Source organism: Coprinopsis cinerea (genome assembly GCF_000182895.1).
Source record: "Coprinopsis cinerea okayama7#130 chromosome 4 map unlocalized cont3.4, whole genome shotgun sequence".
NCBI lineage: Eukaryota > Fungi > Basidiomycota > Agaricomycetes > Agaricales > Psathyrellaceae > Coprinopsis > Coprinopsis cinerea.
The window spans coordinates 416,145-429,462 of record NW_003307541.1 but is presented as its reverse complement, the minus strand read 5'-3'; the positions used below and the strand labels follow the sequence as shown (position 1 = coordinate 429,462).

Below are 13,318 nucleotides of genomic sequence, written 5' to 3'. Positions count from 1 at the left end.
TTCGATCAAACCACTTATGTACGACCAGGAATGAACTTGGCAGGAACCCGCGGGGTTCACTGGAATCAGATAGCGCCCATCCCCGAACTTCAATTCCGCCAATGAATGGACGGAACGAATTGAAGATCGCTTCGCCATTGCATTCATTTCTTTGCACTCATTCCCATGAAGGATGATCGCCCATCATATAGCGTCGAGCGGTTCCAAACTCCCAGTGGTACGAGGATGGAACTAAGGTCGAGGCAGCTTCAATCACCCAATGCCAGTTCAACCAGCGTGACATCCTATAAGATCGCATCAGCAACGAGACTGACAGGGCTTATTTTCTGCAAGGCATAAGTTTCGTTACCTGGGAACCACGTCTGCGGTTCCGACAGTTCAAGCGCCTGTGCATCTCCTTGTCGCGTTGGAACCTCGATTACTCTCCACCGGGCACTTGGACCGAAGACCTGGCCAATGACAAGGCGAACATGACTGTATCCTTGAGTGTGCTCCGAGTCACATCAAAACGTCCATTATTCCGACAGTTGGGGTTGATCTAGATTTCTAGGCGGTCTAGCAAGACATGTAAAGTGGATGTAAAGTGGAGTAGTAACACATCGTAATGGTAACCTAATAATTGGTCAGAAATATCCGAAAATGAAAGTAAGCCACGCAAGGGTTTCTTACCCTGCTCTCGAAAGCCCTTGTAATGAGATACTGCTGCATACTAGATTAGGAGACCTGAGCCAGCGTAGGTCCGGTATTATCGTTATTATTCCATGTTCGCTTAGCATACTTCAAGAGGTAGACCACCGAGGTTGGCGTCATCCCTTCTATCCGCTTCGCCGCCCCCTTGATGGTGTCGTATCAGAAAATGCCAGACATAAAAAAACGGAACATGTACTTACGATAGTAGTGGGACGCACTCGATATAGTTTCTCGACAACTTCTGAACTCAATCCAGGCACTTCACGATATTCCATCCGAGGATCAAGGAGGAGAGACTCATCCTCCATGAACATTTTGACGTCGGCTTCTTGGCGACTGAGGTGGGGGTGGTAATGGCCTTCGATATCAACACGAGCCAAGACCTGGGGATCCACATCTGCCAGTTCAGGTATGAAGGACTTCATGAATCCAGCCGTGACGCCAGGATATCGGAGCATGTAGTATGCACTAGCGGAAAGATGAGAACAAACTCTGAGCGATTCCTTGGGCACTCACTCTCGCCAAGCGCCATCGCGGTTGACCTGGATTCCGCGCTCGCTCCATCCTTGAGGGCTGAACTTGATTGATTTCAACAGATCAATGACGCTGTTGATAGTGGCTTGTGTGTCCTGGAACTTGACCCATCGGGGATCGGAAACAACACCCGCCTTTCTTCCTTTTGTGGTAAGTCGAAGGTCGGCGTTGTCGCTCCGGATGGTCATTCGGTATTCCGACCTCGATGTGAACATACGATCTGCGAAAGGTGTCAGTTGGGAGCGCACGGGTTATGAAAATGGACTACAAACATGGCTCTTCCGCGCCTTTGACGGTCAGGTCATCAATCATGACCCCCGTGAAACCGTCAGCACGAGTGAGAATCATGGGCGGTTTCTGCAAGGCGGAGAGGCCTGCATTGATTCCAGCCACTATGCCTTGGGCAGCAGCCTCCTCATAACCGGTGGTGCCTGAGGGCGTCGTTCAATTACAAGCTACATTCCCCGAGGTTACCGACTTACCGTTGATTTGGCCCGCGAGGAAAAGACCCTGCGACTAATCAATGTCTGCTCGATTGGAAGTGAAACGAGGACCTACCTTGATGCGTTTCGTCTCCAACGTTGCTGGAACTCAGTCGTCAGCACGAAACGCCAGGGAAACATCCGACATGGAGACTCACGATTGAGTTCACGGGGATCGATGTAATCATATTCGACACCATACGCTGGGCGCACGATCTTGACCTTCTCCAAACCGGGAATGGTTCGCATCATGGGCTCCTGCAGCTCCTCTGGCAAACTACAAGAGATTCCATTGGGATAAATGACGTCTGGGGTTCAGAAGTCAAACACGCGGTAACGGTCTGCTCTGAAATAACGCACCAGAGTCATAACCCTCCGGCTCCAGCCAAACCGTGTGGTGATCCTTGTCGCCAAACCGCAAGATCTTGGCTTCCAATGAGGGACAGTACCGTGGACCCTTCTTCGTTTCCTGGATGTGGACACACTGATGTAAATTATCCTTTACAATTTGATGCGTTGAAGGGTTGGTGTAGGTCTTGAAGCAAGTGATTTGGCGGTCGGCGTTGTCAAGCTTGCTGTTCATGTAGCTGAATGGGAGCGGTTCGGCATCTCCTTCTTGACGTTCAAGTCCTTCAAAGTTGATGGTTTTGCCGTCCAACCGTGCTGGCGTTCCTGTCTGAAGGCGCCCCAGCTTGAACCCAGCAGATGCCAGCGAAGCGGACAGGCCAACGGATGGGGCATCCCCAATCCTTCCTGCGGGAATGCGCTTTAAACCTTGCAACAGGTCAATACCAGGTGAAAGACCCGACAAATGTAAACACACCCATGTGTATTTCTCCAGATAGGAAGGTCCCCGTGCATATCACGACTTGGGAACAAGATATGATTTCTCCGCTGTCTAGTGCGGGATTGTCGGTCAACTGGCACTTGTCGGTCACGTTGAGCAACCACATACCGAGCTGTACGCCCTGTACCCTTCCCCAACCGGCATCTGTGTGCGACCGTTCGATGATAAGGTCGAACACACTCCCAGCCTTGATATCGAGATTCGGATAGTTGTGCAGGATCTTCTGCATATTTTGCTTGTAAAGAGTGCGGTCAATTTGTGTCCTCGGACCCTGCAACGAGTCATGTGAGTGCTTCAAGATAGGAACTTCAAGGAGACAACTTACCCATACTGCAGCACCTTTACTTCGATTCAGGACTTGGAATTGAATGCCAGCCTTGTCTGCGACACGTCCCATTACGCCGTCCAGTGCGTCAATCTCCCGAACGAGCGTCCCTTTTCCGACACCGCCAATGGACGGGTTGCATGAGAGTTCCCCAATAGTTTCGAGCTTCTGGGTTAGAAGAACAGTTCTGGCACCTGTTCTGGCGGCTCCTGCCGCCGCTTCGCACCCTGCATGCCCACCACCGATGATACAAACTAACCAAATCCAAGTTAATTGGGTTGTCAATTTCTGAAGATCACGAACATACATACCGTCGTAGTTAGGGACTTTTGTAGAGAAAGCGCGTTTCAGACGGCCATTTCTCAGTATTCTAGGCGTCCGCAACATCCACTACGATGCCAGGTAATGTCAATTGCCAGAGGATTGCCAAAAGGCTATGACAGAGAACGTTGACGCCAAAAAGAGCGACCGATCAAAATGTTTATTGCTCCCGAGTCGGAGGTTCTATTTTGAGGCTCCGCTCACTTGAGCCGCAGTTTCGCCGCGACACTTGTCTTTCAAGTTCGGCTCAGCTTCTGTGCGCACTTTCTCCTGGCGTCTGGAGGGTACTGATTTCTTCTCCCGTCCTTTAGATACTCCACCTGCTGGCAGAAAGAACACTCGTCTCTGTGCGCCTATCAGCTGAAATCAGGCGATCGTGAGATTTCAGAATGACGGGGAGATTAGCGCCCGCGGTGAGCGAAGGCCCAAGTAATGATCAAGTGAACTTTCAATGCTACATCACATCGCCCGTCTGTCAAGTTTCAGCCAATTAGATCTTCCCGAAGAGACCGACGAGCGACATCCATCAACAGCTTACATTCTCTCCTAGCAGGACTGTGTACCAAGCGTTGCCATGTCCGGGCATAGCCCGTGCCAGCATCAAGGGTTATCCTGCGAATCGTGAACTGCCGACTCACCTCAGCACCTCTTCCCTCACGTTCCTTACCTTTGATACCCTGCATACCCTTCTGCCTTCGTGGCTGGTGAGTAAAGCTGAATGCTCCTCCTACCATTAATTGTTCAATTCCTCAAAATCTCGTCATTCAGGTCTATTCTTTCTTTCTCTTCCTTCCTCAGCAACCCAGCGAGTGCAAAGCGGACCTGATTCGCTCCACTGGTAACAGTTTATTTGCGCGCTGGGATCGCTGTCAGAGCCTGGTGCTTTTCTATCTTTATTTCGAACGGATAATAGCAAAGGCTGGTTCTTGCGCCCAAATACACTTACTCAATCGGTGATCACCCAATTGGTCGATATGTTGTCGTCAATTCCTTCGATTTCGTGGGGTTATCGATGCCTTTCGGCAGCTGGTTACTTGTGGGGAGTTGTTCTACTTTTCTCGCCAACCCTCGCTGGAGCCCAAGGCGTCCGACCCATAAGCGAGCAATTTCAGTGGAAGTTTCATGACGATGTGAGTCCTGCTGTGCATCCTCCTAGTTCTAAAAATTCTGTAATCAAGGGGAAATTAACTTTCGATTAGGCTATTGGATCTGCATTACCGACATGCCTGCCTCTTGGAATCCTAGTTCAGTCCTGGAATATTAACCTCAACGACACGTTCGGTATCCCGCCCTACTACATGATCGCTTGGGCTATTGGAGGCACGCCACAGACCACATTCATCGGGACAGATAACAAGACTCTCAGCTACACCGTCGCCCATCCACCAGGTAATCGATCATTTCGGTCAGAATCGACGCTCGTCCTGCGATGTTGACTCGACACCGTCTAGATACTCAACTCATGCTCAACGTTGTCGACTCGACTGGCAGCGGTGGTGGTATTCCTCCACGTTTATTCAAGGTCGTCCGTGCGTCTGTTCCCAACTCACCTTCTATGACTAAGTGACCCTGATCTTCTTCAATTTCCACAGCTGGTCAGACCACTCAGTGCGTCGTCCCCGAGGTCAAGAAACCCGATTTCACCGTTTCCTCCAATGTGACCGATACCTTGAGCACCTGCGAACCATGGGGTCTTTCAATAAAGGGGGGAGTGCCTCCGTATAAGATTAGCATCGCCGCCGTGAATTTCCCTCTTGTTACCAATGTAACAATTCCTGGTGACCTTGATGCGTTCACCTACGTGAATAGGATCGCCCCAAACGGGCAGGCAATTGGTACGTTCAGGTTCTACCCTCAGTATCGTCCATTTGCTGACTTCCCCTGAAAGCTGCTGTCAGCGACTTGTAAGGATCTCTTTGGGTCGGGGTCTTCTTTCGCATCTGACACTGTTTTGCAGCACAGGACGCTGGGCTACAGGCACCCCTCTGGTTAGAACGATAGGTGAGCGACATGAATGAATGTAATGCCGCTGGTTTCTCATAGGCTTCTTCAGGAGACGAGGATACAGAATGCCGCGGGAGGGCGAGCGGTGCTGGGAGCTCGGCAGAACTGGGCCTCAACAGGTCAGGCGGTAGCCGTTCCAGCCGTTCCAACGCCAGCCTGATTGCTGGAGTCACTGTTCCATTGGTTCTTCTTCTTCTGGGCGGTCTGGCATTCATCATCTGGACCATGAGGAAAAGGAGGAAGGTACAAGAGAGCGAGAATGGTCTTCCTTTCACCCCAGCAGATAAGCCGACCGAGCTCATCACGCCCTTCGAAGTCGGAAGTCCCGAAGGAACCTTCATTCGCACTCTGAATTCGCCGCCCCTCTCAGAGAAACGATTACTGGCCGCAACAACTTCAGACCGTGCCCCAATCACGGTCCAGTATCCTGCCCGGAGTGGATCGACAAGTTCATCCGACACTTTACTCGGGAACAACGTCAGCTCAGGCCCCGCCTTCTCTCCGTCTCATGCTGGTGCCAGCGTCCGCTCTCGTCCCAGCTTTGCGGCTTTCCCAGCTTATCCAACCCGTCGTAGCATGCGCAAAGCTCAAGAAGCTGCACAGGAAGCTGCACGGAGGGAGAGCGTGGCTAATTCCCCTGATTCTGAATACCCTGAATCGTTGATACCGGCTACTTTCGCTCGACAAGGGGAGGAGATTGTCATCCAGCATCGAGATGCAGGCGCTGCAGTGGTTAGGGAGCTCCCTCCTCCTTATGCTGATCAAGGGAGTCGAGGGTGAACACGTTTTTCTTTCTTTTTTCTTTCTGATTTTTCTGTTGTATTAATACACCTTTTGCCGTTACCGTTATGTCATTTACGTTCTCGGGGAGGGGTAGTTACTAGTTACGTTTCAGACTCGAAGCCTTGGAAAACGACGAACCCCTCTCTGCCGTTTGAACGGCATGCTTGATCAACACTGTTCAACTCCGCCATCATTTTCGGCAAGTCTCGGAGCAACTCGGCGCCTTCGGTGCGTCGTCCTACCGTCACCTTCAAGTCACCTTAACTTGAACTTGAAGCTTGTTGGAACCACACGAGCTCCTGGCGGTTGCTTTCCAGGAACGCACCTCGGAAAATCTCGTCCAATTAAATCAAAGGCAACCCTTGTGTTCCCCGCGATCTGTGGCACTCCAATGTGGTCAACAAGCTTTCCTCAACAATCGGCTCTGTGATGCGCCTACTTAGTCGCGACCTCTGCTGCTACTCCTGCGTTTGTTTATTCAAAACATTTGGGGAAGGATATCAAAGGAGCCTGGAAAGGGGATCTGGCGAAGTTCTGCTGCTCCGAAAGCTCACCGCGGGAGGGACACAGTGACACTTTGTGCATGTGCAGAAGACTGAGACATAGGGTGTCTTGTTCCCTTGTCGTTGCCTCCGACATGTCAACACGCTGGCTGGCATTCCCAACATGCTCTGTTCATTGTGAAACCAGTCATTAAACAGCTATGTTGGTTCCCGATTACCATAACCGATCGCGTTCTTTCACCGCGTCGCGTCGATTTCTCACCAGTACCTTGACAATCGATATCCCAGCCCAACCATGCACCTCTGGTGGATTTTGCAGCTGGCGGCACTCGCCCATCTGAGCTCTGCACATTGTAAGTTCTCTCCATCCAGACGTCCTTTACACTGGAACTCATATTCTTTCAGATATCTTTGATACTCTCGTCGCTGGGTCGGTGGTGTCAAGAGCAGCCGTTAGACGACCAAGGGATAATGGTCCTGTGCTCAACATCACTTCACCGGACATCCGGTGTAATGTCAACCTCAATCGTGCAACGGAGACCGTATCTGTTCCTGCAGGCAGTAGAGTAGGTTTCGTCCTCGACAACGCGAAAACGATATACCATTTGGGTCCGGCAGCAATGTACATGGGGAAGGCGCCGGGAAAGGTTGAAGATTGGGATGGAAGTGGTGAATCGTGGTTCAAAGTGCGTCATTTTATTGTTGCTCTCCCTCCTTATTGGACCATAAAGTATCTTGTTAGATCGCCCACTGGGGCGCAGCCTTCTCTCCAAAATTCACGTTCATTACCTTGGACGAACGCGAATTCTATACAACCATACCGAAAACAGTTCCGTCAGGAGAGGTATGTGGCCGTTGTCTGTCTCCGCTAATGTCTCTAATGAAGGGCCACAGTATTTGCTGCGGATGGAGCAGATAGGGCTGCACCAGCCAGGGATGCCCGAATTCTTCATGTCATGCGCACAAATTCGAGTAACAGACGGTGGATCTGGCAATCCGCCAATGTATTCAATTCCCGGGTACCTTTCTCCGGACGGTAAGATACACTCTCCCAACAATTCCTCAACGTTCTAATCTTTCCCAGATCCCGGTTTAACTGTCGATATCTACTGGCCTGTCCCAACTTCCTATGAGGTGAGTCGATGGACAATATATAAATGATGAACACCATTCATGGAAGAACAGGTACCTGGACCGAAACCATATAGAGGACAACCCGACGTCTGTAACATGACAGCAGGCCTCAAGATACCGCCTCGCTACTGATCCGCCTAATACTATCAAACAAGATATCGTTGTCCAACAGCCACCCTATATCTCACAGTAAGCCCGTAACCACCAATTACAGACAATATAAATTCTTGTCCTTCGTTTCATCTCCAACATTTCCGCTGTCGGTGACAGTGTCCCTTCACAAGAGAGCCCACGTGACCACCTCCTCTACAAGAGCTTCAAGTTCTTGCCTCATGTTGGCAACGTTGTCCTGACACTATTGTCCATGCGTTCTCGGGGAGCGCGAGTCCTCAAGGACAACATGCTCGCCACACGATGTGTATGAAGGAGTCCGTGTAACAGAGTTCTCCGCGGCGGGATATGGCTGTGCTTCTGGGTTTATTAAAGTTCAAAGACCAAACCCAGCAGAGGCATTCCACAACCCATTTCCCTGCTCCATTTGCTTACCATCCTTTCGTACTTCGCTGCACATACCATGGAGTCCGTTTTCTCGTCCGGCCGGCCAGGATGCCATGCCCTCTCCGCCGTCTTCTTCCTCCTTCCCCCATGTGTCATCTTCCTAGCCCTGGATCTCGCATTGCGAAGGTGCCACAGAGCTACTATCTCCGTGGCCGAGGACCATACCTCCGAGTCCGCGTCCCTTAAATCGACAACTCTCTCCCTGCCAACACCAAAGGAGACCCTGGCCCAGGATGTCGCAGTCCAGCGAACACAATCCCTACCCACACCATCCCCTTCCATCCACGGATCAGCGACATCCACCCGCACCGACTTCCGTCGTCGCAACAAGCAGCCTGAGATCAGGCCAGAGTTCATGAGGTTCTGCGAGAACCTAGTACAGACGAATCGTATCTGGGCACAGGAGAGAGAGATCAAGCGCCTCGAGGAAGCCTTGGAGTCCGCCACGAAGGCACATCAGCGCGTAGAATTCGACGCTTTGTGCCGGAGGCAATTGCTGGAGAATGAGCTGTCGAGAGCTCAGAACGAGGCAAAGGGCTTGCGAGAAGAGAGGGATAGACTCAGTCTGTTGAACGCCGAGTTTGCCGCTGAGATGCAGAAGAAGCATGCGATCGAGGAGCTGGCGAAGGACGTCCGGAGAGAGGCTGAGGAGACGCGGAGATTGTTGGACAGAAGTCGCACTGAGCACGAGCGGGAGATACGCGAGATGGTTGAGGAATGCAGGAAGGAGAGTAGGCAGCTGCGGGAGGAGATTGCGCAGCTGAGGTTGGCGCAGGAGGCGAAGGCAGTCGAGCAGGCGATATCGAACGAACTGGAGGATAGGGCACTCGGAAGCAATCGGCAATCAGCTACCGGATAGGAGGGCATGTCTGACGGGGAAACATACTTGGAGGAGATGTCTACTCTGTCAAGCTCCTCGACATTCGTGGGTCCTTCCACCCCATCACCCAGGAAAAGGCCTCGTGCTAAACTGTCTGTTTCCCCATCCTCAAAACCTACACTTTCGCGTCGCCGCGCCAGCTCCACGGATTACGAGGGATTCTCCTTTAACCCTTTATTCTACGGAGACCGAGAAATCATCGTCAAGCAAAAGGGGGATTTGCAGGTCTCGCACGATCTGGTAGCGAAGCCCGGTTCATCGCCTTCTCCAGCGCCCAGTCTCAGAAGACACAGCTGGAAGCCTTAGACGCGCGGATTTATTTGATTGTTAGTCGTATCTATTGGTAGACACATCCAAGTTATTTACCCGCAGGTCGGACTCTTAGTCTATGTATGCTACGTATGTTTAAAAGTCCAACTTCTATGGATATATGGTGTATGTACCTCCTGTATGATATCTTCGTTAGAGTTTCATCAAATATGTTGACGCCCTGGCCCAACGCAGCCACTGGTGTTGCCCGATCATTAGTAGGCGCCCAACCGATCCACGGGCGCTAAGCGAGGTTCGGATCAGCTGACCACTGAGACTAACGAAGAAGTGGTCGAGTGAAGATCCTCTTCGTTTGGCGGGTTAAATGCATAGTGAAGATACTCCCAGTGGAGGAAGAAGTGATTTGTTCAGCGACGAAACAACAGGGGCGGCACGTTTACGGTAGCTCGCAGTAGTCACTCGAAACATTTCGACACGGACTGAAGTTGCATATCTTCTATGGCTTCTTATGTCAAAAACGTCTGACATATGCTTGATGATTGAGCAGTCATGACTGTAGTAACGGTAATTAGAGATTGCTCAAAAGATGATCCATTGTCGCAGCCTGAGCGGCGATAAGGAGCTCTGGTTTCCTCCACACCGAGAGTTCCGGCAGCCCTGCGGTTCACACTTACTTCTCCAGGTTGAGTTTAGTCTACAAATGAAGTACCTTGAAAGGGCAGAATGACACCTCGACGTCTTGACAGGGAGGATTCTGTCCCTCCTCCTTCAGTCGACTCATACGGATGTGGAATCGGGCTACTAGCAGATACATACATGGCTTTTCCTCTTGATAACCTGCTTTCGTGGACGAAATATCGACCTTGAAACTCAACCTCGGTGCAGGCCAAAGGAAGAATTACAGTGCAGGCGTAGCCATCGTCGCTGGACCTGTGCGTTGATGCTCCGAACCTTCTCGTCTGCTTCCCAACCGGGGAAGCTTGGGCGACGTGACCACATCGTTAATACATGGGACGGGATCTAATTGTGACAATCCCTCACCACAGTCGGTCTATATTGTGCCCCGACTATGACATTGCGAAGGCCTGCTGCCGTGTCGATAGCCGTCGGAATCTTGGAACGTGGTCTGTCTACTTCGGAGTAGCATCGGGCGACAAGTTAATCCATTTCTGCGACCCCTTGACCGCAGTAACAATCAAAGAAGCAAATACGGGCGGTGCGTCTGGACTTTGTAACACTAACAGATAAGGAAGGAAAGGATGTGAATAGAAAACAGATTTTGGCGTTATCGGCGACGGGTGGAATGGAGTCAGTTCCTGGCGAAATCAAGCTACTAAACGAGTAGTCCCGTGTCGATCAGCCAATCATTTACCCCAATGATATGACTCCTTCCCATCCAGCATCCTGAAACATGTTTCCCGATGAGCCTGAGGGAAAACTGCAATTTGGATGAGCACTGAGGCTTGCCAATGCTTCATCCCTGTTTCGGATCGGAACGTGGGGGAAACGTGGGTGACGTCCAAGTCGAGCTGAGAAGCACCGCGGTTTGTCAATCGCTGTCATCACCGACAAGTTCCAGAGCAAAAAGATTAGTAGTATGGGCACAGGTATGATCAGATTCATTTCTGCCGCATTGATTGCTACTGAAGGACTAAATCCTTTACCTTTGGCCGCAGGCATACTCTGAGCAGATCCTGCCCCTTGAAGCGACTCACGATTGACACGTGTGGAAGCCAGGGACGGCTGCCGTCACAGTTAGGGACAAATTGAGCTCTCCCACTGTTGCTTTTGTCTTCAGGACCCTGATTCAGGATCCTTTCAGGAAAAGGATTGGCGCTCATTTGCCCAATCCGGCGCAAGATCCTACGAAAACATGTGGACGCAATTAGAACCCCGGACATATCGCATGCTCTTGTTTGACAACAGAGCTTCGCGACCTTTTCAATTAGCCATCATATATATCGGCTCCAGGAAGCCACCGACGTCCAGCGATTGCTCAAACCCCAGTCTCAAGGTAAGAACCCATCCCAGATGCCTGCGCTGGCTTCCTATTAACGACCTCAGTCTAAAAAGCCCCACTGCTAAAAACTATGCATCCACCCAGTGGCTCTTCAGGTCCTCATGGCTCTATTCCCGGTATGCGCCCAGAGAACTCGCGTCCGCGCTTGCCAGCGGATACCTTCGAGATAGGTTCGTGTTCTCCTGTAGCGCACTATGGACCATCGATGCTCATCCAGAGGCATCTTTCAGTTCCATCCCAGCAAGGATCTTCACGAAATCCAGGATCTAACAATCCGGCCGGAGATTGGTTCTTTTCGTCTTCGACGGGTGCAGCGACTCATGGCAGAAGTGCCCACCCTAGTAACATGGACACTATGATGGGCACTGCTCCCGCATACTACGCCCCGCAAGCGGCACCTCACGATGAGAGTGTCTACGCTCGTCAATATCAGGAATGGGTGGACTCGTTCGACAGCCAGCAGCAACGACAGGCGACCTTTAGTACCACTCATCAACCTCAGGCAAATCGCAGCGAACCTTCATATCCGTACCAGCAGCAGTACACGGGCGCTGGCCCGAGTCAACAGTACGGCCCGGTCTCAATGGGAGGACCGCAATCTCAGCCTACCGCAGGGGCGTCCAGTTTCGACGGCTCTGCCTCTTACACCTCCCAAAACGCAGGCTACACGGATTACTACGAAGAGATCCTGGCTGCTGGCCGCGGCAATCCCTCAGTTCCTTCATCGCACCCGACGACCATTCCGCCGAACTTGTATCAGAGTGCTGATGCATCGTACAGCAGCACGCCCGACTCAGCACATCGTCATCAGCAACAGACCTTCGATTTTACGCACGCGCCTCATCCCCGTCGACCAGAGCGCCCGACCGGCGCCACCGGGGCAGGTGGTTATGCCCAATATAGCCATCACAATCAGCCCCAGCCAGCGCAGTCCAACGCTTCCTCGACTCAAGCCTCCTCCCGGTCCCCGACATGGGCAGAAGAGTCTCGCCGCAATGCAGCGGACCCGAAGGGCAAAAGTTCCAATCTTCTGTTTAGGATGCACCAGCCCACTGCCAAAGGAGCCGAAAGCACGAATCCGTCTGGGTTACCACATCAAACCTTACCACAGGGACAAGGGATATCGGTTTCAACGATGGAAGAACCTGCAAAGCGGCCGAATATGCGTAAGCGCGCTAGGAGAGACGGTGCTGGGGAATGGAGTGGGGACGACGAGGGGAGTGAAACGGAAAGTGAGGACGAGGAATATGCTGGTGGAATCAGAGTTGGGATTCCAGGAGTCGTGAGCAAAGGGAAGGCGAAGGACAGGCAGTCAAGGCTGTGAGTACTCGTTTAGTATTCCAAATTCTTTTTCTCGCACTGCCCCTTTATGTTCATGATTGAAGGCGAAAGATGCTGACGGATCGTTTTTTTTTTCGTCCCCTCGACCCTGCCGCGATGGTATTTCCACCCCATCTCACCTCCGATCGGGTTTTGTCCATCAACCCTCGGTGCCTGCTCCTTGCCCTTCCCGACTCGAATGACGGGTTTCGGTTTTGATGCGCGCCTCTCTTTGTTTGTCCGTGTTATATTCTGACGCCATTAACCCCTCCACCTGCGACCTTGCCTCACACTCAAAACGATCATGCCTGATGGCTCAATCAACCACCATGAACTCAAATCGTTTTAAACTAAATTTAAAACGGCACACACCCGCCTTACCATCCTTACGTTCGCGATGTGGACCCTCGATTCTCGACGCTTTTGTCACCGGGGTTTGCTCAACCCCGCACTCGCACTGCCTTCATGCACCTTGCTGGTGCCGGGAAAATCTGGTGTCCGATTTTGTGTTTGCTCTGGACCTGCTCTTTCGCTGTCTACTATCGAACCGAACTGTTCGGTGTCTTTTTGGCCTCTAACGTGCAAACTCCCCGCGTACCTCGTTCCGACCTAACCTGCCGCGGTGTCCATCCAACTACGCTATTTGC

General features: G+C 51.7%; 5 protein-coding genes across 5 annotated transcripts; 4 read left to right on the top strand and 1 right to left on the bottom strand.

Annotated features, from left to right (window-relative positions):
• Window positions 1-714: 714 nt before the first annotated feature.
• On the bottom strand, window positions 715-3,265 carry CC1G_02695 (mitochondrial translation optimization protein; the record flags this gene model as incomplete). The annotated part of the gene is made up of 11 exons (XM_001840180.1): window positions 715-834; window positions 909-1,158; window positions 1,207-1,444; window positions 1,497-1,655; window positions 1,707-1,734; window positions 1,783-1,808; window positions 1,865-2,014; window positions 2,067-2,480; window positions 2,530-2,824; window positions 2,879-3,132; window positions 3,190-3,265. The coding sequence occupies 11 exons, from the start codon at window positions 3,263-3,265 to the stop codon at window positions 715-717; spliced, it is 2,010 nt and encodes a 669-aa protein (XP_001840232.1).
• Window positions 3,266-3,867: 602 nt separating this feature from the next.
• On the top strand, window positions 3,868-6,160 carry CC1G_02694 (hypothetical protein). Its single transcript, XM_001840179.2, has 7 exons — window positions 3,868-3,903; window positions 3,968-4,329; window positions 4,399-4,588; window positions 4,651-4,728; window positions 4,792-5,034; window positions 5,177-5,200; window positions 5,253-6,160. The coding sequence occupies exons 2-7, from the start codon at window positions 4,174-4,176 to the stop codon at window positions 5,981-5,983; spliced, it is 1,422 nt and encodes a 473-aa protein (XP_001840231.2). The 5' UTR covers window positions 3,868-3,903; window positions 3,968-4,173; the 3' UTR covers window positions 5,984-6,160.
• Window positions 6,161-6,784: 624 nt separating this feature from the next.
• CC1G_02693 (hypothetical protein) lies at window positions 6,785-7,846 on the top strand (the record flags this gene model as incomplete). Its single annotated transcript, XM_001840178.2, has 6 exons — window positions 6,785-6,842; window positions 6,895-7,175; window positions 7,232-7,333; window positions 7,384-7,525; window positions 7,574-7,623; window positions 7,838-7,846. The coding sequence occupies 6 exons, from the start codon at window positions 6,785-6,787 to the stop codon at window positions 7,844-7,846; spliced, it is 642 nt and encodes a 213-aa protein (XP_001840230.2).
• A 351-nt stretch (window positions 7,847-8,197) lies between these two features.
• CC1G_02692 (hypothetical protein) lies at window positions 8,198-9,040 on the top strand (the record flags this gene model as incomplete). The annotated part of the gene is made up of 1 exon (XM_001840177.1): window positions 8,198-9,040. One exon carries the CDS (start codon window positions 8,198-8,200, stop codon window positions 9,038-9,040), a length of 843 nt encoding a protein of 280 aa, XP_001840229.1.
• Window positions 9,041-11,421: 2,381 nt separating this feature from the next.
• Window positions 11,422-12,675, top strand: CC1G_02691 (hypothetical protein; the record flags this gene model as incomplete). Its single annotated transcript, XM_001840176.2, has 1 exon — window positions 11,422-12,675. The coding sequence occupies one exon, from the start codon at window positions 11,422-11,424 to the stop codon at window positions 12,673-12,675; it is 1,254 nt and encodes a 417-aa protein (XP_001840228.2).
• Between the last annotated feature and the right edge of the window lie 643 nt (window positions 12,676-13,318).

Coding starts and splice junctions, on each gene's coding strand:
- CC1G_02694 (XM_001840179.2), top strand. CDS start 4,174: ATGTTGTCGTCAATTCCTTCGATTTCGTGGGGTTATCGATGCCTTTCG. Junction 4,330..4,398: donor AGTGGAAGTTTCATGACGAT/GTGAGTCCTGCT, acceptor ACTTTCGATTAG/GCTATTGGATCTGCATTACC. Junction 4,589..4,650: donor CACCGTCGCCCATCCACCAG/GTAATCGATCAT, acceptor GACACCGTCTAG/ATACTCAACTCATGCTCAAC.